The following is a 23,844-nucleotide window of genomic DNA, read 5'->3' as shown; positions in this document are numbered from 1 at the left end:
GGGACCGGATGCCATGATCTTCATTTTCTGAATGTTGAGCTTTAAGCCAACTGTTTTGCTCTCCTCTTTCACTTTCATCAAGAGGCTTTTTAGCTCCTCTACACTGTCTGCCATAAGGGTGGTGTCATCTGCATATCTGAGGTTATTGATATTTCTCCTGGCAATCTTGATTCCAGCTTGTGTTTCTTCCAGTCCAGCATTTCTCATGATGTACTCTGCATAGAAGTTAAATAAGCAGGGTGACAATATATAGCCTTGACGTACACCTTTTCCTATTTGGAACCAGTCTGTTGTTCCATGTCCAGTTCTAACTGTTGCTTCCTGACCTGCATACAGATTTCTCAAGAGGCAGGTTAGGTGGTCTGGTATTCCCATCTCTTTCAGAATTGTCCACAGTTTCTTGTGATCCACATAGTCAAAGGCTTTGGCATAGTCAATAAAGCAGAAATAGATGTTTTTCTGGAACTCTCTTGCTTTTTCCATGATCCAGCGGATGTTGGCAATTTGATCTCTGGTTCCTCTGCCTTTTCTAAAACCAGCTTGAACATCAGGAAGTTCATGGTTCATGTATTGCTGAAGCCTGTATGTATACTTTGACAAAAATCTAACTAAAAAAAAACAATGATAGTAACGACTATTTTCAGTTAACTCACTTCAACCAAGTCACTGCTCTGATTTTAAAATTTCCTTCTGCATGGAAAAAGGAAGGACTGGAAGAATTTCCTTCCTTTCCACACAGCATGGAACTTTCATCTAGAAGCCTGGATCCTCTCACTGAAGTTGCTCAAACCCTCTTAGTTGTGTCTGACTCTTCGCAATCCCACTGACTGCACTCTGCCAGATTCCTCTGTTCATGGAATTCTCCAGGCAAGAAAACTGGAGTGGGTAGCCAGTTCCCTTCTCCGGGGGATCTTCTTGACCCAGGGATCAAACCTGGGTCTCCTGCATTGCAGGCAGATTCTCTCTACCATATGAGCCATCAGGATCCTCTGACTAGTGGACAATAATTTAACTCTGTATTACTAAATTTGCCCACAGGTATAATACTTTCCTTACAGGATATTATGGAGATCAAATAAGGTAATGAATATGAGGCCACTCTGTAAAATACAAAGTACTATATATATGAAGGTTTTACTGAACCTTAATGGCCTAATATGTGTTGATAGCTCATTTATATTCTTATGAATCCCAAGGAGTTAGTATTGTCATCCCCATTTTAACAGATGAGAAATGCAAAGCTCAGAGGTTAAGCAACTTTTCCATGGTCACACAGTGTAGGTAAATGGCAAAACCAGGACTGGAGAAGGCGATGGCACCCCACTCCAGTACTCTTGCCTGGAAAATCCCATGGATGGAGGAGCCTGGTGGGCTGCAGTCCACGGGGTCGCTAAGAGTCGGACACGACTGAGCAACTTCACTTTCACATTTCACTTTCATGCATTGGAGAAGGAAATGGCAACCCACTCCAGGGTTCTTGCCGGGAGAATCCCAGGGATGGGGGAGCCTGGTGGGCTGCCGTCTATGGGGTCACACAGAGTTGGACACGACTGAAGCGACTTAGCAGTGGCAGCAGTAGCAGGGCTGAAGAAATACAAAGCCTTGCTCAATTTGTTAAATAGTATGCCGACCCTTCACTCCTCTCTGTGCACTAAGTTTTGTAAGTTCTTTTCTGTGGTATGATTTTTTAAAAAAAGCAGTCCTAACTAGCTTCATATACCCCTGGCACCTGCTGAGAACTCTGAAGCTTTTAAATACCAAATAGTCCATGTTACCAATATTGAAACGTAAACGTTCTTTTTTATTTCTAGTCCAGCCTAGCATGTAAAGGCCCTTCAGTCTTTGGGGCTTTGTGAAAACATAGTATAATTCCTCCTTACATATTACCTTTTTTGTTTAACCACTCACCTCAAATCCAGAGTGTGTCTGTTTCTAAGTGAAAGTGAAAAGTGAAGCTGCTCAGTCATGTCTGACTCTTGCGACCCCATGGACTGTAGCCTACCAGGCTTCTTCGTCCATGGGGCTTTCCAGGCAAGAATACTGGAACGGGTTGCCATTTCCTTCTCCAGGAGATCTTCCCGACCCAGGGATTGAACCTGGGTCTCCCACATTATAGCCAGACACTTTACCATCTGAGCCACCAGGGAAGTAAACGTCCTCTCTAAAAGCTAAAACTCCGTCCATACGTGACCAAGGATAGAGTGTGTCTCTATACTAGGAAAAGAATTAGCTTCTGGTTCTACCTCTCTGACTGTTCCTTCTTAGCTCCCATTGGTGTTCATAAGGACCTCAGTGTACATGTGACCAGTCCATATCATCATCTGGATGAAACATTTCTCTCTTGTTTTGATATTTACCAAGCAACCATCTGATTATGAGCGTCACAAGCACTTTGGTATAAGGAAAAGTGTGCTCCAGGCAGCAGTAAGAATTTCCAATCACTGGACAGGTATGTCCTCTATTATGAAGCAATAAAATTGGCCTACAAACGGTTGCTTTTTTTTTTTTTTAACTTTCAATGACTAACTCCCCCAATGCCCATGGAATGAAGCCACAAAAGAATCTTTATATGCTGGACTCTGAGTTCTTTACAGTATCACCAGCTGCCACAAAACTCTAGCCCTTCAGTCACACTCAACTACTCCCATTCCTCAAACCTCTCCATTCAGTTCATACCTTCACGCCTTTGCACGTGTTATTTCCTCTGCCTTCTCCCCTACCTACACTCCTCCATCAGACTAAACCCCATTTATCCTAAAGGCTCACTCAAATGTCACCAGTTTTCTCAGACCTCCCAGAGAACCCCAAGTGGAGACACTCATCTCTCCTCTGCTTCTGCAGCACTTCACCCACACACATCGGTTCCAGCACTGCTCACAGGATCACAACGATCTGCTTGCATGTATGTTTCCCTTGCTAGATATGAATGACCAAGGGCAGGAACCAGATCTCATTCAAAATTCTGGCATCTCCATGGCTAACACTATGTTACCTTTAAAAGATATTTAATAATTGTTCGTTGGAGGATCAGAAGAATGAAGAATCTATCCTGATTCCGTCAGGTTGCTGCTTACTGTAAAATGCTAGGATCCAAAGTTTAGGTACTAAACTAAACTTAGTACCTCCTGTTTGCTGGCCAGTCAAGGTCTGCAAGAGCCTTTCGGATATTCAGGAGATGAGAGAGTGTTTATCTCCAGGCTGCATCCAATCCTGCCAAAACCATGCTCACTACCAACACACAGGCAAATGGTTGCCAGGCACAATTCTGGAAAACCCATGCTTGACAACCAACCCTAATACAGCTGCAACACATACTGCCCTACTCCCCTCAGGCTGCAAATGCATCGCTTCCCTTCTCATCTTTGCCCCTTCTGGGACAGTGTATGTAACTGAAAACTTTAGCTCTCCTGAGTACGAAAATCCTGTTTCATTTGTAGAGTGAGGAGACTACAAATTAATAGAAGCAGAGAGATCCAAGTCATTTAAGGGTCAAACAATGAGTGTCTAGGATCCCCATCATCATCAACATCTCTTTCCCCAACTCTCTCCAAAAGAATGTTTGGCTTTAACCTCACAAACTACCTCCCCTGCTCACTCTACTGATTCCAGCTTAGGCAAACAGTTCTCTATAAGGTAATAAGGGGATTTCTAAGTCTGGAAAATGCAGAAATTCCACACAGCAAAGTAACAAAGGTTCGGATGCTAATCCACCCTGACTTCCCAGTGAGAATGGTGCAGAGAAGGGAGAGAAATTCTTTGGCACTTAAGCATAAAGCAGACTGCACAACAGTCTCATATAGCTCAAGTTAATTGACTCTGGCCCACCATTTTTGACTCATTCTTCCGCTCAAAAAAGAGATCTGTGTCTGGGAAGGATCAAATTCCTATACACCTGATCAAAGTCCTTCAGAGGAAGGCCAAACTGAGTGAAACAGCTAAAAGGACTGGACACAGGAGCCTCTCCTGGAACAAACCCTACTTCCCCCTTCTTTCCTAGCTTCACCTGCCAGCAATCGCACTTCCTTTCAGCTGGAGGCCACCAGCAAGATGATCCACTGAAGTACTGGGATTTCTTCACTTATTTTTGTTTTAATTCTGCTGGTTTTTAAAGCTACAGCAGCCAGAGACAGGCCCAGAGGGGCACAAGAGTTGCCCAAAATCCTGCAAAAGAAACTTAATGAAACCATCCACTTAGCAGCACTTTTTTTTTTAATGAAGTTCAGCAGCACAATCTAATCCCTTTGTGCACTGAAATGAACCACATTTCTTAAAAGAAAGACCACAAGGGGGTTGACAGAAAACTTGCTGCAGGCAGGAAAACCTGGACAGCTTACAGGAGCTGATGCAGAAGGGAACAAGTAGAACTCCTAAACAGGTCCATTTCAGCATTTTACCTCTCTCTCTCTCTGCTGCATTCCCAAGCAGAGCTCTAATGGCACGGCGGGGGGATGGAGCGTTTTACAGCTTCTTCATTAGTTTCCCTTCACTGAGTGGCTGCCATAAACAAGTATGCTGGACTCGGTCAAAAGGGCTGAAGTTTCCTCTCCTTCAGATGAAAAGAAACTAAAGGCCCAGTCACAAGGGCCCCAGCTGAATAAAACAGGAGAAAGTGCTGTCCATGTAGTTTCTGGGGAAATCTCCATGTCTGTGGCAAGCACAACCGCCACACAAAGCAAAATCCCAAAACTAGATGTTAAAAATCAAAGCATGGGCCTACCGAGGCCACGAATCCCTGCTTCCACTTAAAGGGCACCTCCAGCAGTTAGGCAAACGCGGTCCACCAGCCTCCGGGCCTGTCAAAACTTTCTCTGCAGACACCCAGGCTTTGGACAAGGCATTAACTTGCAGAACTGCTTAGCAAGAGAGCTTCCAGGGGTTGGAAATCCGACCTCCCAAGACAAATTTTTAGGGGGTCGGGAGGACCAAGACCAGTAGACCCCTGCCTCGATCAGGCTGGAAGCCCAGGGGCTGGGGGTGGGAGGCGACCTCGTCACCAAACCTGCACGCTCACCGACCCCGCCCGACGCTCACCCACTGCCCCCCACCCCGACCCCCAAGGAACCAAGGTGATTCACAACCTCCGCTGCCACGCGACTGATCGGAGGCCGAAGGAGACAAAAGGGGGCGAGGGACCCCGGCGGGCACGCGGAGGTCCGAGCCTCTCCAGGAACGGGTGGCTTCTCCCGCCCCGGCTCCTCCTCCTCCTCCTCCCCGCACTCCCCGCCGCGTTTGGTCTCCGAAGCGGCGCCTGGCCTCGCCTCCTTCTAGCAGAGGCCAGATAACAGGGCTCATAATGTAACTAGTGCTGTGAAGGCGCCGTCCCAGGTGGGAGAGGGCTCGGAGGCTCGTCTCAACTCTAGAAACGAGCCGGCTTCGGCCCACGGCCGCTCCGGCCCGGCCCCGGCGCGGGTGGGCGCCACCCCGCCCGCCGCCCCACCTGCCGCGGGCCCCGGCTCCAGCCCGCCCCCGGCCAGGGCCGCCCGCCCGCCCGCCGCCGCCGCACCTTTGTAGCGCTCCAGCACATCCTCGTACGCCTGCACGAACTCCTTCTCCTGGTTGCGGTTGGCCGGCTGCTGACCCGGCACGTAGCCGGCCATGGCCGCCCGCGCCGCGCTCTCCCGGGGCCCCGGCGGGCGCCGCTTCCAGGCCGGCGCGCTGAGGCGGCAGCCCCAGCCTCGACCCCTTTGTGCGGCCCGAGGGCGGCGGTGGTGGCGGTGCCCCCGGCTCTCGGTTCTCCGCTCCGCGCCCGCCTCGTCCGGCCTGCCGCTCGCGCTCGGCTCCTCAGCCCGCTCGCGCCCCGCCGCCGGTCCCGCTGGCGTTTCCGCCTCCCCACCCCTCGGCTCCGCTCCTCCCTCAGCCCGCCCCGCCGGCGGCGGCGGCTCCTCCCGTCAGGAGCGCCAGGCCCGGCCCGCTCCCCGCCCCTCTCCCCGCCGCCTCCTCGGGCCCCGAGCGGCCGCCCCCGCGACCCCCTCCACCCCCACCCCCACCCCCGGGGTCTGTGGGCCCCCCGCGCGGCCGGGACGCGGCCGGGGCCGGGGTGGGGGGCGCGAGGCCGGCCCCCGCGGGGGCGTTCCGCCCGAGCCCCGCCGGGTGGGAGGCTCCCGGCGCGTCGGGATGAAAGGCCCGGCCGGCCGCCGCGGTGGGGGAGAGCCCCGGGGCCCACTCGGCGGGGCGGGCGGGCTGCCCCACTCGGGGCGGGCCCACACCCGGAGCCGGGACAAAGGAGGGAGCCCCCTGGCTGGAGAGAAGCCGAGCTGGGCCTGTGCCGCGGCTGGAGAAGGACCCAGGGACGCTGAAGGTTAGGGAGCGAGCCAAAGACCTAGATAGGTCGCAGGGCCAGACACGGTCAGGAGGAAGCCGGGGCAAGATCCAGACGGGCTGCCGGGCGAGGCCAAGGGAACACTCAGACCACAAAGAATCCCAGGAACAAAGGGTTTTCCAGAAACGGAAGAAACTGAATCCCAGCTCCATGAAATAAACCAGGCCAAGAACGAGGAGCCAGAGCCTGAGAAATGACAACTGAGGGAAGGAAAACAGGATTCTGACTGAACCGTGGGGTGAATAAGAGGAGAGAGGGGAGATAACACATCTACAGGGAACCGATGCAACAGGAATATTGTTACACCGTGACGGCCACAGGGACAGAGGCTTAGATAAAAAGGGAGAAATGTGGGGACCTGAGGCTGAACAGAGTCTGCTATGCAACAAAAGGATTCTGGAGCCTAACTGCTCACAGAAGAAAAAGGCAAGCCACTAACTCTCTGTCCTCAGGGAAAAGGGAAAGAATGAAGAAAGAGTGCTGGGGAATGCGGGTAGGAATATACTGAGGACCATTTTGAGGAGGGCATTCCCAACATCCTCTGATCCTCCATTCAGGCCAGTATTCATGGGCTGCACTGAGGCAAGAGCAGTGAGGAACTCAGGTAAATGCAGGTGATTTTTTGCCCACATCTACACCTATCTAGCCATTATCCTTCCCAGCCTCCGCAAGTCTGTTAATTTTGGGGGTTTAGGGGGAGGGCAGCAGCAAGCAGGTGGGAATGTGGTTGTGAGTTAAAAATTAGGCTCACTGATCTCACAATAACAGCGCACTAGCAAGTCAAAAAAGAATTCATGTGACACTGAGCTGACAAATTTGGGACTTGGGCTTCCATTTCAGTTCCCATTCTCCAGATTTTTAAGAGAAGCTTCTCACCCCGGGGCAAGGCCTGCATCTCTGTACGCTATGAGTAGTGCCAAGTATTTGATTAGTGCTCAGCAAGCACATTAATAACAAGAAGAGATGATGCTTTTCACTGATAGGTGCTTGATGGTTGTTTCCACATCATACCATGATCAGAAATTGTGTGAGCAAGTCATTAATCATGTCTTTTTCCATCAAATTTTGCTGACCTGCCCAACTTCTAGGCATAGAGATCATACAGGGAAGGGCCTGAAAGAGGACAGACAGGGAGGCGCCTTGGACAAATGCTCGTTTCCTTCCAGTTTAGTCCTCTGTACTCAGAAAAAGCTAGTTCACAGTTTGGCATCAACTGCTAATGAGCTCAGTTTAAGAAAAGGAAGAGAAGAAGCTTGAGGTTTATTCTTTTTAAAATAAAAGGCTTTCAGTAGAAAATGCAGGATGCAGAAGTCAGTGATTGATGGCATAAGCACATTTTTCGTAAACAGCAGAGAATATAGAAATGCTAACTCTGAGGATCTTGACTCTATTCATGCTGAGTCATCTGCATTTCCTATATTATTTCATAGCAGAGGAGCTAGGAAAGCCCAGACACAAACATACAGACACACACACCTCCACCCTCGCCCCCAAACAGTATCTGCCTCCTCATTTTCAGCACAGTAAATTGGAAAGTTGCTCCATCCCTTCCTGCGGCTGCTACATGCACCACTTAGCGAGCAGGTTGCTCAAGAATTGCCAAAGGTGAGGAAAGGCAAGTGCAGGAAGGGAATGAGAATCTGTTCTGGGAACTAGGCTTTGCTGGAGGCTTCGGGGGTGATCTGAGGGAGAGGGCAAGGGGTTGAGATGCCATTAAGAAGCATGGTAATTAAGGAAGAAAGTTCTGGTTTGGGTTGTGGCTAGAAGGGCTTCTTGACACGATTTGCATTTAAATGCTCCCAAGAGATTTTGAAGTAATGCATTCTTCTAATGAATGGAAAAGGGGAAGTCCACATGTTTGGCTGATGTTCCCGTTTTATACAGAGAAAATTTTACAAGGATAGAGGAACAAAGCGGCTGCTGGGGGGGTGGGGAGTGATGGGAAGAATGAAGCCTAGGCAGGGGAGTTTTTAGTTTTTTCCAGGCAACCGTCTAAATTTATAGCCAGACCACACAATTGGGACAGCTCTGAGGCTCTCTCCTTTTGGTCCATGATTTTCCTTTGCTCCAATAGTGAGACTGCTGTTGCATTTCCAAAGAGGCTGCCAAGGGGAAGCTGAAGGAGACAAGGTGTACTCCGAAGGGCATCTAGTGGTGGGAAGGGGTAATGCAAGTAAATAAAGCCCTATTTTCTCTGAGTGTCCTCCTCTTCTTAAAAGCCTCACCAGGTGCCTCTCTCCCTAAGGTTCAACTTCTTTCACCACCTCCTATGGGCTCTCTCTCCTCAAGGCCTCCCCACCTGCTTTTCTCCCAGGCCAGAACCCTCCACTGCTCTCCTCTTTTCTCCTGGCTCGCTCCTGCTCAGGCCTCTGCTGAAAATCTCTCGGATTAGTAGGCCCTCCTGCCTCTCTACTCCCCTCGGGTAATGACCATCACACTGGAGTTACAGGTTCAGTGTCTTCCTTCCTTACTAAGTCACTAGCTCCCTGAGGGCTGTTGTTTGTGTGTCTTGTTCACCACAGGATCCTTAGCATTTAGCAAATGACCTGGCCCAGAGGGTACTGATTAAATATTTGTTTTAACTTTCGATTAAATGCATGAATGACTGAACCAGACGATTCTAAAATACTCAGCTGCCTGTGGCTTCTGACTCCATAGAAGGCAAGGGTATTTAAGAAAGTATGCTTCTCCCACAGCTTCCCTTATCTCCGCCCGGCATTCAAAGTCCTCCATATTTTGACATCTACCTTCCTTTAGAGTCTGATTTCCCTTATCCCTAACAATCAAACTCAGAAGCTTCGCCTGGAATGTCCTCCATCCCCAGTTCCATCTAATGATCTCCTGCACATCTTGTAAAAGCTCACCTGAAAACGACCTGAGGTTATTTTTTAGTCAATTCAGATAGAAGAGGCTCTTCTCAAACATCCCAACCACAAACCCATTCTTTCCCCATTCCTGGGGCAGCCACATATACTGCGCATGCAATCTACCTACATCACGGCCTCCTAGTGCCCTGGTTCACAAATTCTTTGAGGCAGAAGAATTGATTTCACTTTCTTCATCATACGGCCGCACACAATGCTTTGCACCTAATGGGTGCTCAGTAAATATTTGCTGAAGGCAAGGGTGCCTTGCTGAAAACACACAGAGGTGGGGGCTGTGAACTAGATCTGTGATTCAAGACAACTAAGTCCAATTCAGTGGCCGAGAGCTGAGGGCAGGTCGTGCACAGAGAGGAAATAGGGAAGTGCAAATCCTCCTGCTGGTGCTCCTCCAGCCTTTGGAAGGCTTACTCCTAGCACTTCTTCAGTTTGGCTCATGCTGCATTATTTTACATGTGTTAATTGCTGCTTTATAAATAAATTACTTGCTAGCAGGGAGGGTGTGTGTGTGTGTGTTTTCTCTGGTCCTCTTTGCAAAGGTACACTGTCTCTTGTGCTCTAACAGTAGCCGGAGCCAGCCAACCAGACAGACAGACACTAAAGAGGCTATCCATTGGCCAACTCGTGGAAGAAAACCTAGTTCTAGGCTTAGACCTACCTCCAGGCCCAGCCCCACCATCCTTTTAGACATCAGCTTTAGCTAGTCCCAGCCAAAGCTCCTTTTCAGCCCAGCCCCTGGAAACCCTTGCTAAACTTTGCCCAAAGTTCCCAAATCTGCTTCTGGGGTAGGAATTTGCCCACTATCATGCTGCCCTCTTCCTTTCTGAAAGTTCAACACCACTAATTTATGAGGCCTGGAGGGTGCCAGCCACCCAGAAAGACAAGATCCCAGCCACCCAGCAGCCCATCACCCTGTCACCATAGCAACCCTCAAAATGGTTACTCAGCCATCTGGGTTACCATAGCAACTGGCCAAGTCTCTCCACCTCAGCCTCTCCCTGGGCCTTCTCCTCTGGCTTATCAGAGCCAATGCCAAAGACTCTTCAATCCTTACTGGGGGAAATGAGCAGAAGCTGGACCCCTGATAGGCAGTTGTCTCAAAGGGGCGTGGAATAACTTGCCCAACCCGGGCTTCCTGAGGCTCCTTGGAGATAATGGGTGTTAAGACATTCCGTGAACCTTGAAGTGGCACACAGATGTTAGCTATTATTAAACTACTGTTCCTTGTAATGGGGGAGGCAGTGGGTTAGCCTAGGCAGAGCTAGTGCCATTCCAGCTTGGTCCTTCACTGGCTGGGAGACCTTGAGCAAGTTACCCAACTCTCTGGGTTTGTTTCCTCAATTGCAGCACGTCTGCCTCCTCAAGTTATTTCAAGGATTAGGTCAAACAAAGCATAGAAGAACCTAAGCACAAAGCTTAGCACTTAAAACATATCAGTACAAGCTGGAAAAGGTACTGGCCCCTCTCCAATCTCCTAGTCTCTGTGAATATGTTTTATTTTCTCTTTTTAAGGAATCGAGGCTGACATGAGCCCCGTGTGCTCAACCACACCCAATCTCCCTTCCTGCTCTGGGTCAGGGGAGGGCCTCATCCGGCAGGGTGGGGGGCCTCTGAAGTTCCTACCAAACAGGGCCACAGGCAGTCTGGACCCCTTGGGGAATTGGGAGGCTCCTCAAATTAGGGGGTGTGGCTTGTAACCTACAAAGCTCCCCTCCACTTGAAACATCTCCCCAGCTTATACTACCTCAGGCTTTAGAGAGCAGTGGCTACTCCTGTGGAAGGTCAGAGTCACATGGAATAATTCAGCAGTGACAGCGTAGACCTGGGGCTGAATTACCTATATTCGCACAAGAACAGAATTCCTTCCCTCTAGGGCTTCCTGGGTAGCTCAGTGGGTAAAGAACCTGCCTACAATGCAGGAGACACCAGAGATATAGGTTCAGTTCCTGAGTTGACACGATCCCCTGGAGGAGGGCACGGCAACCCACTCCAGTATTCTTGCCTGGAGAATCCCACGGACAGAGGAGCCTGGCAGGCCACAGTCCATTAGGAACCAAAGAGTCGGACAGGACTGAAGCGACTGAACACAAGACAGCACGTGGTTTTAAAAGATTTCACTCCTTTTGCATCTCAACTTCAGTCTCTCAAGACCAAATCCTCAAAAATCTATTTTGGGGGTACTTTCCTCAAGTACATTGGCAGGGTGCTGATTCAAACCCAGGGTCTGCGGATTTGAAGTATTTTAGGCAAACCAGACAGACACCACCCTCAGAAATCAAGATTTCAGACACAGAACCAGGTGCACTCCAGCCTAGCTCTGTGTGTCCGGGGAGCAGGGCATGAACCTCAAGCTAGGAGGAACTGAGGATCAGACGAGCGACACCGACACACCCCTGGGCCAGGAGTAAAAATCCCTCCTCGCACTTCTGTGAAATGGTTCCGTGGAACTTGGCCAGACTTCAGACAGAACTACTGAGCAAATAAACTGATATACTTCCCATGGGGGGAAAGGCAATGGAATAGTTAGGAAGTGTGGGAGGTGTTATCGTCTAGTCACGAAGTTGTGTCCAACTCTTTTGCCACCCCATGGACTGTAGCTCCTCTGTCCATGGGATTTCCCAGGCAAGAAATACTGGAGTGGATTGCCATTTCCTACATCAGGGGATCTCCCCAACCCAGGGATCAAACCCATGTCTCCTGCATTGGCAGGCAGAGTCTTTACCACTGAGCCACCAGGGAAACCTGTGGGAGCTCAAAGTATGTGATTTCTGGAGTTTACATCTATGTAACTAGGGAAGCAGAATTGGGGAATGTTATGAACTGAGATTGGCCATGAATTGCTAATTCTTGAATCTGGGTGATGGGAGGTTATTGTATTCTCACAGCTTTATAGTGTATGTTTGAAGTGTTCTGCAGAGGCAGGGGATTTGGAGTTAGGCCAACCTGAGCGCCAGCAATGAGCATCTCCAAAGAGCACGTGCCCATGTTGTGTTTCAGGGATGCTGTGCAGGCTCAGTACTGTATCCCAGGTCCACTATTAGCCAACTGTATGAGCTCAAACAAGTTCCTCAACTTTCCTCTTCTGTAAAAAGGGAGAATAGCAACAACTTTCCAAGGTTCCATAAGGATTAAACAATATATGTTCATGCCTGGCACACGTTTCGGACTCAAAACACAGTAGCTTTTCCAACTACTGTTTACTAGGGGATCCCAGCTGGCATCAGCTCTCAGGAGCTCCTGGACTGAGTCCAGAGTTCAACTCCCCAAACCACCCTCTGGATTCTTTCATCCTATTTCCCATCAACTGTTCTCTCTTCACCTCCCTTCCATCTTTTCTACTGAGGCCAAAGAAAGAAGAGCAAGAACAGAAACAAGCAACAGGGACATGTCCTCTCTCTTCAGGTTGTCCTGACAAATTCCTATGTCTTTTCCAAGTCGCAGATCAAATGCCATCATTGCTTTCAGCTAAGAGGCAGGGCAGAAGTAGAAGGAAGCCCTTCCCTCTCGGAACATCCTCACAATTCTGGGCTTGCAACGTGCACAGTTCACGCTGCATCCTAGCTGCCTTCACAGGCTGGAGCTGGGTTCTAAAGCCCACTCTGAGTCTAGCACACAGCAGTCCTGGGTGTCGGTGTGTGCTTTCAGACATGTCCAACCCTTTGTGACCCACTAGACTGTAGCCCACCAGGCTCCTCTGTCCATGGGATTCTCCGGGCAAGAATACTGGAGTGGGTTGCCATGCCCTCCTCCAGGGATCTTCCCTACTTCAGAACTGAACCCATATCTCTTATGTCTCCTGCATCGGCAGGCAGGCTCTTCACCACGAGCGCCACCTAGGAAGCCCACACAGCAGCCCTAGGAATATGGTTAAATGAACGATGAATGAGCAAAGGGGTGAATCAACAAATCATAAATTAGCGCACAGGTGCATGAATGAATGATATTAATGAGAATAGCTAACATGTATCAAGTCTGACTGCACAGCAGGCACGGCCGAGTCCCTCACTCCCATTAGCTCAGGTAATCCACCTAGCAGTGGCTCTTTCACGCCCTCGTTCTAACTGTGAGAAAGTGAGGCTCGGTGAAGTTAGTAACTACTCAGGGTCACCCACCTGATGAAGTGATAGACCCGGGACTCCAGCCAACTCCCAAAGCCATTCCCTGGAGTGAATGAATGGAAATTTAGGAAAAGAGGAAAGGAAGGAATGAGAAGGGAAGAGGATGCCTAGAGATACACCCACTGAGGCTCCAGGTGGAATCCTCCCCTTGACCCAAAGGCAAAAGCCTGGTGCCTTCTGGGGTAGGGGTGGGACACAGCTGAGGAGAGAAATGTCAGCCCATAATCACTCCCCAGGTTACAGGGCCTTCCAGACCATCTCTGCAGCAACATCCTAAGTCTGGGCGGAGATTATAGCCAGGAGTACCGGCTCTGCTCCTGCAGGGAAGCCAAGGCACAGCCAGGAAGCTGGCCAGCTTCTACCTGACAGGTGGCAACAGGCAGCCCCAGGGCCAAATCACGGCAGGCCCGAGCCACAGCAACTGGCCAGGCTCGAGATAGCACAATGGTGATGATGGGTTCTTAACGTTCATACCCAGGTGCGTTCACAGACCTCTCCCCAGGGGAAGGACCACTGGAATAAAAGACAAGTGCAGCCCCTGGCCCTGCTGTACTGTCAGATCCTCTGGAGGCATCAAAACCCCTGGGGGTGAGAAATGGCAGCCTTTCACAGCCCCCCAAGTTAACCGATCCTTCCTCCGCATTCCTAACCTTGGTTCCAGGCTGCTCTCAGAATAGAAAGGGTGTGAGTCAGACTGCCACTCCAAACCTGTCTCTGTGTCACCTGGGAAGTCACTCAAAAAGCATGATGGGAATTCAGCAACATAAAGATGGCACCTCACAATGTGACAACCACCTTCCCTGACCAGCTGGGGGGTCCCACAAGGACCCTGAGCCTCAGAGAAAGGACAGCTTGGCTGTCTTTTCTGCTGCTTCCACAGAATTCTGCCCACGTGGTCGCCCTCCATCCCTGCAGCTAATGTGACCCAGATTCACTGTCAAAGAGCTGGAGCCGAGCCGGTGGTGTGTAGCTACAATTCATTCTGCCCCACTTTCAGGGACTCTCTCCTGATCATCTCTCCTGCTACTGAAACAGAGCTCCAGGACAGGGCCTGGGACTCTGAGGATACTGCCAGAAAGGAGGAGGAGGCTCCTTGGGCTCGGGAGGAGGGATTCCCAGTGGAATTTTTAGGCATCCATTCTCCCTGCCCCCGCATCCCATTCTTCGTATCATGGCTTGGCCAGAAACACAGACACACACACACACACACACACACACACACGCGCGCACACACACTTCCATCTGCTCAAAGCCCTGGAGTGAACAAAAAAAGGTACAAGACTAAGAGAACTGGGGCTTCTTCCTTGCTCACCTAGGAAACTGCTGGCCTCCTGGAGTCTCTCCCCACTGTCTCCTCTAGTTGTCCAGGGGAAAACAAGGAATGACATGCCAGGTCCAGTATCAGACATGTTAACCCATATTTGTCTGGCATGTTTTGACTCTCATCCAATGATCATTCGAATCAGATGTCATCACCTCCCTTGTACAGATAAGGAAATTGAAGCCCAAAGAAATAAATAATTTACTCGGGTTTTCTGACTCCAGATTCGCGTGTCTCCACAGTGACCAGCACACAGCTGGGGCTAAACCCACTTGTTTAACCGAATGAATGAATGACCAAGCCAACAGGAACCTTCTGAGAGCTTCCATCCTTGAGGAGAGGCACACGGGCACAGAGAAGCAAGCTTCTTGCCCTGACCAGGCAACAGCTCTCAAGGCTGTCTCCCCAGGGGTGAGCCCTTGAATCACTCCAGTAGCGGAGCTTAGGCTCAAAAGCAGGAGAAACCCCAGCATCAAGTTGCATTTCATAGCCCTCACAGAGCCGTTAGCTTCCAGAGCCCACATTCTCAGAGTGAGATCTTGGGGCGAAACCAGGAAGGGTGAGATGGGCCTCCTGACTACAGTGAGCTCTAGATCTGGTGAGGGAAACACACCTGGAAACAATGAGCTTTAACAGAAGGCCAGTTGAAACAAGGCTAGAGACACAATCGCTGTCTGACTGGTGGAGAAATCAGGGAAGGCTTCTTGGGGGAGACCACCTTGGATGCTGGGGATGCTTGGTGCTGGGGATGATGACGTCACGAGCACCTGCTGAAGGGCTCCCAAGAGCAAATCCTACAGATGCTTTCTACTGGTGCATGGGAGGCCATGCCTCAGCCCTGAGTCCCTGTGCTCCCCTCTTTCACAATACATGTGTGCATGCCCAGGTGCTCATTCATGTCCAGTTCTTCACAACCCCATGGACTGTAGCCCTCCAGGATCCTCTGACCATGGAATTTCCCAGGCAACAATACTGGAGCGGGTTTCCATTTCCTACTTCAGGGGATCTTCCCAATCCAGGGATGGAACCCCCACCTCTTGTGTTTTCTACAGTGGCAGGCAATTCTCTTCCACTGCGCCACCTAGGAAGCCCTATTTCACAACACATACAGGAAAGTAATTATTCTTTCCCTTCTGGCCTCTGAACTAGTTCCATGAAGAAGTGATTCCATTTTCAGTCATCTTTAAGTATTAATGCCAAGAAGAGGGAGAGTCCTGAATATATGACGTTACATGGTTGAATTCCTGATTGGTAGGTAGATGAGGAATCCCTCCTGCCCCCAGCCCAGCCCCTAGCCCAAACAGGGTCCCTTCTATCAGACACTTTACTGCCATCTGCAGGAAACTTGCCACAATAAAATACAAATTTACAATGACAAAAGCTGAATGGCGCCCCCTAGAGTCGAGCGGTGTCCAGCCATGTGACTAGGGTCCTGCACTGGTTTTTTCCTCCCCCAAGGCTTCACAAGCCCCAAGGGATACAACCTTCTCTCCTCTGCCCTCTTCTAGCCTGTGGGGTTGGCTCCTTGCCCAAGTACCCTCCCCAGATCCCCCCTTCCATGTGGCCCTGCCCACCCTTCACCAGATAACAGAGAGCTAAAGGCTCCCAAGAGGCAAACTCCACTAGATCTTTGTCTCTGCTTTTTTCTATAGCTCAGGATTGTGAAGCCTCTCCCAGAGGTGACCAGAATGACTCTCTGGTGAGTCTGGAGGCCCAGTCAGCTATTTAGATTGTAGCCAGCAGAAAAATCCAGCTGGCCTGGTTATCAGGTATTGCCTAAGGGAATGGAAACAGCGATGTACCTGGAGTTAGAAGATCTGGGTCTACTGTTCCTATGTGACTCCAAGCAAGTCCCTTAAATCCCCTGGACCTCAGATTCTAACACATGTCCCACCTAACCTGCTGTTATCATGAAATCTCTATGATCAACAGAAACAAGGTTTTCTCATTAATGACTAATGTTCCACTTTGGTGTGGCTGGGCTTAAGGAGTTGAGAATAGGGCTAGCAAAGCAGAGAGAAGAAAAAGAAATGGAGGGAAAGGATGAGGATGGGGAGAATTGGTTATACCATGTGTGGGGCCCCTAGAACCTGTTCTGATTTTGTAGACTTAAGATCAGCAGTTTTCTCAGCCCGACATGCCTCTCCATCTGACATGTGTCATCAGCAGGGGTCCCCCATTCACCTCTCCAGCGTGAGGGAGGCCCTGAGACCCGTGCAGCACACCGAGTAGGCCAGGCACTGGGGCAGTCTGTGTATTTGGTGAGACTGACTCAGACACCCCTACTTCGCTTCAGAACCCAGGCCCACAGGGAGGAGAAAATTACACAGGCCTCAGCTGGCTTCCAGGATAAGACTGACTTCATTTCCTCCCCGAATGTAAGTTCTAACATCAGAGAGCTTCAGAGCACACAGGGTCTCCCAAACATGCCCTTCCCACCCTCGCAGGAAGCAGCTGCCGGAGAAGGAAGGCTGCCTTCTTAATTACTCTGGTGGAACCCCCACCACGCTCTGAAATCACAGGAAGATTTCAGCCGGGGCCCTGAAGTAGCAGTCCCGCCTCTCCTCTGCTGCCTCTCCTCTCTCCTGCTAACAAAACACGCCCAACTGCAGCACACAAGTTATTTTTAACCATGGCAGTCTCCCCGTTTTCAGCCTCACTGGCCCAGCCCCCACCCCAAGACAGTCACGTGGCAATGTCAGGATGTAAAGAAGATCAGTCCCGGTGCCCGAAACAGCACATGGACCCAGCAGCACCCTCACGGATTGAGCCCCCTTGAGTCCATTTCTGTTCTAGACTCGGAATGCTAAACAGCAGGCAAATCATCCCTTGGGGCTCTTCAGAGAAGCCTGGGAGGGGAATTCATCACAAAGGAATCTATAAGTAGAGTCATCCCTCAGTGTGTGCAAGGGATTGGCTCCAGAACCCCAGGAGGTACCAAAATCCACAGATGCCCAAGTCCCTTATAGATCAGTTGATATGATACAGTTGACCCTCCATATCCACAGGCTCCACATCTGTGCACATGGGTGATAGAGTATGGGGCTAGAGGGTGTGAGGAAGGGAGGAAAAGGCCTCTGCCCTGCTGCCTTCAGAAGAATGAGGGGTTTGAGCGTTTAGAGGCCCCTCGATGAGGGTCCTTCAAGGGTGGAAACAAATAAACCCCTCCTACATCACAGGGACAGCTCTGAAACTTCACTGACTGATGCCATTGTCCCAGAGGTCTTGAGAAGGACCAAAGAGTCCTTCCGCCAAGGGCTTCCTACTTCCCACAGTGAAAGTCACTCAGTCGTGTCTGACTCTGCGACCCCATGGACTGTACAATCCATGGAATTCTCCGGGCCAGAATACTGGAGTGGGTAGCCTTTCCCTTCTCCAGGGGATCTTCTCAACCCAGGGATCAAACCCAGGTCTCCCACACTGCAGGTGGATTCTTTACCAGCTGAGCCACAAAGGAAGCCCACAACAGGGGCTCAAACTCTTCAGCTCGTCTTCCAGGTCTCCTCCCTTGAGGCTCAACCCCTCTCAAATCCCTTCCCGATTACTTGAGCCCACATAGCCCTCCCCATGTCGAGCTTTCCATTACAACCCACTGCCTGTTCCTGGATCACAATCTGTCACATATTATCCTCTCAACACTCCTTGCCTTCATTCATTCATTCAATACTGGTTGATCTCCAATATGCACAAGGCCCTGTGCAAAGAGCTGGGGGTAAAACCATCAGCAAAAAAAAAATAATAATAATCAATGAGATAAGGTCTGGAATTGTTCACAGTCCTAAGGGAGTGACGGGCACCCCATGGGATAACTGCTCTACTGTACCAGGGAACACAGAGGAGAGAAAAGCATGAATACAAGAGCGGAGGAGGGAGCTCTGGATACCTCTGGGGCAACAGGGACAGAAGAGGCGGCACTTACGAGAGGAGGGGGGCTTCCACCACCTCGCAGAGAAGAAAGTTCAGGTGTGGAGGTCTGATATGTGGGGGACAAGGAACAGCTCCATGCGGCAGGGTGCCTGGGAGTAGGGGTAATTTTGATGGGTGTCTGATATAGCCTTTATCCCACAGGGATGAACAGCCAAAGAAGGTTGGTAAGCAGCTGAGGAACAGAATCAGGTTTGATTTTTGAACAAAATACTCTGCCAGTCATGTGAAGGAAATGGGGCAGGACTGGAAGGAGGAGAACTATCAGATGGTGTTTGGTGGTACAGGTAGAGATGATAAAGTGGAGGCGGGCAGGTGCATTGTTTGAGGGACGCAAAAGAGGGAGCAGGACAGGCCTTGGTGATGGATTGAAAGTGGGTGATGTCACTGAATTTGCTGCAGATACTGCTTTGTCTGTCTTTCTATCTGCACTCTGGTACCAACGCCTCCTGAGAGGCTGAGCACAACCCACGGAGGCAGCTCCGGATCCAGCCTTTGGTGGAAGCAGCAGAGAGAGCGCTTCCCCTTTACTGAGCCAAGAACCGTGCTAAGAGCTTTATATACATTTTCTCCTCTAATCCTCACAAAAGCCCTGCACAGGAGGCATCCTCAAGAGGAGGAAAGTGAGGCTCTGGCAGGGGTGAGAGACTTGCCCAGATCACACAGCTGTTTGGAGGCGGGGCCACAGTCCAGCACCTCCCCTCTCTGACTCCAACATCTGGGCAGGTGACCACTGCCCTGGCAACAGTTCTGCTGCTCAGCAAAGGGGCAGCAGCCCCAGCTTTCACTCTGCAGAAAGGGTAAACAGGAACCACATTTTTAGAAGGCAATGTGAGCTAAACTGCCTTCTCCAAGGACTTTTTTCCAAGAAAATAACTCAATGAAGTTAAGTGTTTTGATTTATAAAGATGTTCACTGCAGCATTGTCTATCGTGGCCCCCCCAAAAAGAAAAATGAGTAGGATTTTAAAAATCGTGAAATATTACACAGGCTTTAAAAATGGTAATATAAAGCCTGAGATGTCATGTGGAAAATCTTTTTGATGTAGGAGTGAGTAGAAAAAAATCAGATTCACAATGGTGCATAAGCCATGAAGGAAGGCAAGCAACTACATGGAAAATACAACTGCACGGGAACCAAGGCAGGGAAGAAGATGAAAAAGGAAAATGGGCCTCATGGTAGCACACTGGGATCAGGAGTGGCGGACTTTCCTCTTTCAAATTTTTCTTTAATGTCTTTTCATCATCTTTCCAGTAGTAATAACTCCAAACTGGACTCCAGCTGGCTTGTCGGAGAGCCCAGGGGAGGGCCCCTCCACCACCCCACCCCCAGCCAGGACACCCACAGCACCCAGCTCAGTCCAGGCCTCTCTTACCGGCGACTCTGACCACAGCACGCTCCGCAGGGTCCAGCACCGAGTCCTGGCTTTTCCGCTTTTTCTGCTCATGCAGAGGCAGGTTCCAGGGTAAGGTATCCCCTGGGGGACAGGGAGACAGGCTCCCTGACCGCTCACTCCTGTAAGACCGCTCACTTCGACATGACCGCTCGCTCCGGCATGACCGCTCACTGAGTGTTTCTTCATCTGAAGAAGACATGGCCCAGGCCGGGGCTGCAGCTGGAGGGCCTGCAGCCCCTGGATGAATGATCTGTAGGGGAGAGGAGTGCACGTGAACAGACCGAAGGGGCTGCAAAACGAACGCTGGGACTCGGGAGGCAGAGATTCTAACCCTGGTTCTGCCACTGACTTGATCTCTTTACCTCTCTGAACCTCAATTTCCTTATCTGGAAAATAGGGATAAGTATCACGGCAAAACTAATTCATGGGGCTTGGGAGAAATCACATGAAGTAATGTATGTGAAAGTGTCCATAAATATTAAAACACTGCAAAAGTTAGCTCCTATTGGGGACATCCTTAGTGGTCCAGTGGTGGACTCTGCACTTCCTTGGCAGGGGGCACAGGTTCAGTCGCTGGTGGGAACTAAGGTCCTGCACGGTGTGGCCAAATAAACAAACAAAAGTTAGCTCCTATTACTAGTAAGCACTATTTCTGTTACTTGGTACTTGCGAAGGATTAAGCTTACAGGTTTCATGGATAGAAATATCTGGATTCAAGTTCTTTGTTGTTGTTCAGTTGCTAAGTCGTGTCTAACTCTTTGTGACCCCCATGGACTGCAACACACCAGGTCTCCCTGTCCCCCACTGTCTCCTGGAATCTGCCCAAGTTCATGTCCGTTGAATCACTGAGGCCATCCAACCATCTCATCCATGTCACCCTCTTCTTCAGCCTTCAATCTTTCCCAGCAAGTTCTACCACATCATTTACTAGCTGTTTGACCTTGGGGAAGTCACTTAATGTCTTTGAGCCTCCTCGGAATCCTCATCTATACAAGGGGGATGTAAGAGCAACTACCTCACAAGGCGGTTTGCATGGACTAAATGAGATCCTGCAGGTAAAGTGCTTAAGAGTCTGGTATCCAATAAGCACTTCACAAACATCATCTATTATTACATTCCTGTTCTACTTACCTCCAGGGAATGTTGTAAAGATAAAACGGGGCAACAGATGGGAAGTATTTTCAAAAAGCTAAAGCATGATCTCAATGTTAGGCATGATACAAAGCATGGGTTAGAAAAGGCAGAAATTCTTGATTTCTCCTGTACTGCCTCTGGCAAATATATTTTTTAGAAGTTTAGAAAGTACTAAACTTGGAGACAGACAGACCTAGGTGTAGTTTCTGGTTTGGCCACTTAAAATTGGTGTGATCCGAGGCAAGTCATTTCACTTCTTTGAAACTGAGTTTCCCCATCTGCAAAATGGGGGTAATAGTTCAGCTTCTAAGCTGCTGTCTTAAGAACATAGCAAATGTAAAAAAACTTGCTGGTGCCATACATGGCACCCAAGGCATAGGATAAAATGTTCTTTTGCCTATTCTATTCCAAGGGGTTGTTGTAGAAATAACTGGCACAGCATGGGGGTGGGGGAGGTGGTACAGAAAGTCCATTTTTCTGGTCAGTTTAGCTACAGTAAGGATCTGAGCGGAAACACAAACACTCTGAGGCCAGCTGGGCTCCACCAGCCAGACTGGGCAGGCTTCCCTCAGCCAGGTCAAGTTCACTTCCCAGAACCATCTGCTATACATGGCCCACCACCCCAGGGCCTCATCAGAGTCCCTGTGGTACATGCCTTCAACCCGAAATCCAGTCCAAGCAAACAGCTCTCAGTGGGGCTTCAGGGTCCAGGGAGGGCAGGAAACCATCACCTTTCCCTTATGGGGCACCAGCACAGAAGGCTGGGCTGAGACAGGGAGGTGGCCTAAATGTCTGGGCACAGCTCCTCCTGGATTCTGGGAATCTCAGCCTGGAGGCAGCAAGAGGCAGAAACACCTCCTGGGTCACTGGCAGATCCCAATCACAGGCACAGAGTGAGGAGAGATAACAAAAGAAACATCAAATGGTGCAGGAGGCTTCTAGGCAGCCTCCGGCAGGCAGAAGAGCCCTGCCAGGGCACCTCCTGTGCCAGCAGCATTTGGGCCTTCTTCCCCTGGAAGATCAAGAAGGAATCCAGCCCCCGAAAGGCAGAAAGGAAAGGACCTGGGTTCTGGCACAGCTCTGCCTTTTATGCTAGCATGTAACCCCCGTTACCTTCTGGTGTCCGCCTCCCACTTCCGTTAGCCAAGTCAGGTGCATAAGTGACCGCCCCCACCTCGGGGAAATTCGGGTCGTCCTTCCATCTCCATACTCAGCCCTGGGCAGGAAAACGCCCCTCCTCTCAGACCGCCTGCCTCCTCCCCTAGACGCCCATTTTACTACAAAGGCCCGCGCAACCAAGGCCTCCAGCCTGAGAACCGGTCTCTCCAGCTCGACCCGGGTCAGTCTCCAGACCCTCACCGACACCTGTTTGACCTCGCGGCTGTCGCCGCACCCCTCGGTCACCTGAGCCGCTCCATCAATTCCCCGTTCCCGGGAGCGCGCGCCCACGCCCCCAACCCACTCCAAAGGTCGCAGGCCAGGTCGGCGACTGGCACTTCACCTGCAGCTCTCGGGTGGCTGGCCTTCCCCCCTCACCCCTTCCCCACGGCGGGGGAGGGCGCGCCGAGGGCCAGAGGCGACTGGGGTGGGTCCGCGTGCCCGCCGCGCGCGGCTGACAAAGAGCGGGGCCGCGCCATGCGGACGCGCGACCGGGGACCGATCAGGCGTCCCGGCCAGCGGCCGAGATCCGGAGCCCGGCAGCCACCTTCCCCGCCCGGCCCTGCCCGTCCCCGCAGGTCTCTCGCCCGGCCCAGGAGGGCTCAGTGTCCCATTTTTCCGAAGAACACGCCTCCCTTTGGCCCGGGCAGTGCCCGCCGAGGGAAATCCCGGCGCGCGCTCGGCGATGCCCGCCGCCCGCCGCCTGGGCTGCAGGTGCGAGGTCCGGCCGGCCGCGATGCCCGCGCCTGTCAACCAGCCTTCCCGCTGCCGCCCGCTACCCCGGATCAGGCGCGGCCGCCCCGCGCGAGCAGGCACCGCACCCCGGCCGCCGCGGCGCACCCCGAGCTGACGGGCGGGCAGCCCGCCGCCAGCCCCGCGCCCCGCGCCTTACCCTGGGAACCCGCGCGGCAGAGGACCGGCGGCGGCGGCGGGGGCGGCAGCGAAGACGGCGGTGGCGGGGCGCGCCCCGGGAGGAGCGCAGCGGAGGGGAGCGCCGCCGAGCCGAGGGGAGCGGCTCCCACAATGGCCGAGCTCGCGGCGCCGAGCCCCCCGCCCCCCGCGCCCTAGCGGCGGCGGCTGAAGCGGAGCCGGCGCAGCCGCCCAACTCGCTCCCCCACCCGCGGCGCCGGCGCCGCCCCCCGCCCCCCGATGCGCGCTCCCCGCCCTGCACCCCACCCGAGGCCGCTTCCGCGCGCCCCGCACGCCCTCCGCACTGACCCCGCGTCCTGTCGCTGCCCCCGGGTCCTCGCTCTGGGTCCTTCCCCCGGTGACTCCTCCCCTGCGGCCGCTCGCATCCCCGGGGCCAACTCACACCCCCACCTTCCCCGCCCTCGGCTCCGGCGCCCTCTGTGTCCCGGCCCCGCGGCCGCTCGCTGACCCGGGCCTGGCTCACGCGGCCCGCCCCCTTGGAGCTCCTCATCCCTGGTCCCGGGGGCGCTCTCCCAAGCTGCGGGGCTCTCAGCCCGGCCCCGGGTCCGGAACCAGCCCGTTCCCCCGCCTGCTCCCATTTTTTGCCTGCATCCCCTGAACCCATCCATGTTCCGTCTCTGCTCCTAGGGCTTCTGCTCCCCCTTCCGAGAGCGCCCTGCCGG

At 51.9% G+C, this 23,844-nt stretch overlaps 1 protein-coding gene across 2 annotated transcripts in view; it reads right to left on the bottom strand.

Annotated features, from left to right (window-relative positions):
* Positions 1-23,477, bottom strand: part of MACF1 (microtubule actin crosslinking factor 1) — a 343,697-nt gene extending 320,220 nt beyond the window's left edge. Inside the window, exons 1-2 of one of the 2 annotated variants that reach the window (XM_069586902.1) lie at positions 23,145-23,477; positions 19,940-20,210 (exon numbers count right to left, since the gene is read on the bottom strand). In XM_069586902.1, the coding sequence (XP_069443003.1) occupies positions 19,940-20,159 (220 nt within the window). In that variant the 5' untranslated portion in view covers positions 20,160-20,210; positions 23,145-23,477. Of the gene's footprint in view, positions 1-5,503; positions 5,911-19,939; positions 20,211-23,144 lie in introns of those variants that run through there. The other variant, XM_069586911.1, reaches the window with a different exon arrangement.
* Between the last annotated feature and the right edge of the window lie 367 nt (positions 23,478-23,844).

The sequence above is a fragment of the Ovis canadensis genome, chromosome 1, assembly GCF_042477335.2.
Source record: "Ovis canadensis isolate MfBH-ARS-UI-01 breed Bighorn chromosome 1, ARS-UI_OviCan_v2, whole genome shotgun sequence".
NCBI lineage: Eukaryota > Metazoa > Chordata > Mammalia > Artiodactyla > Bovidae > Ovis > Ovis canadensis.
Note: the sequence above shows the minus strand (reverse complement) of the source record. Positions and strands in the feature narration are given on the sequence as shown.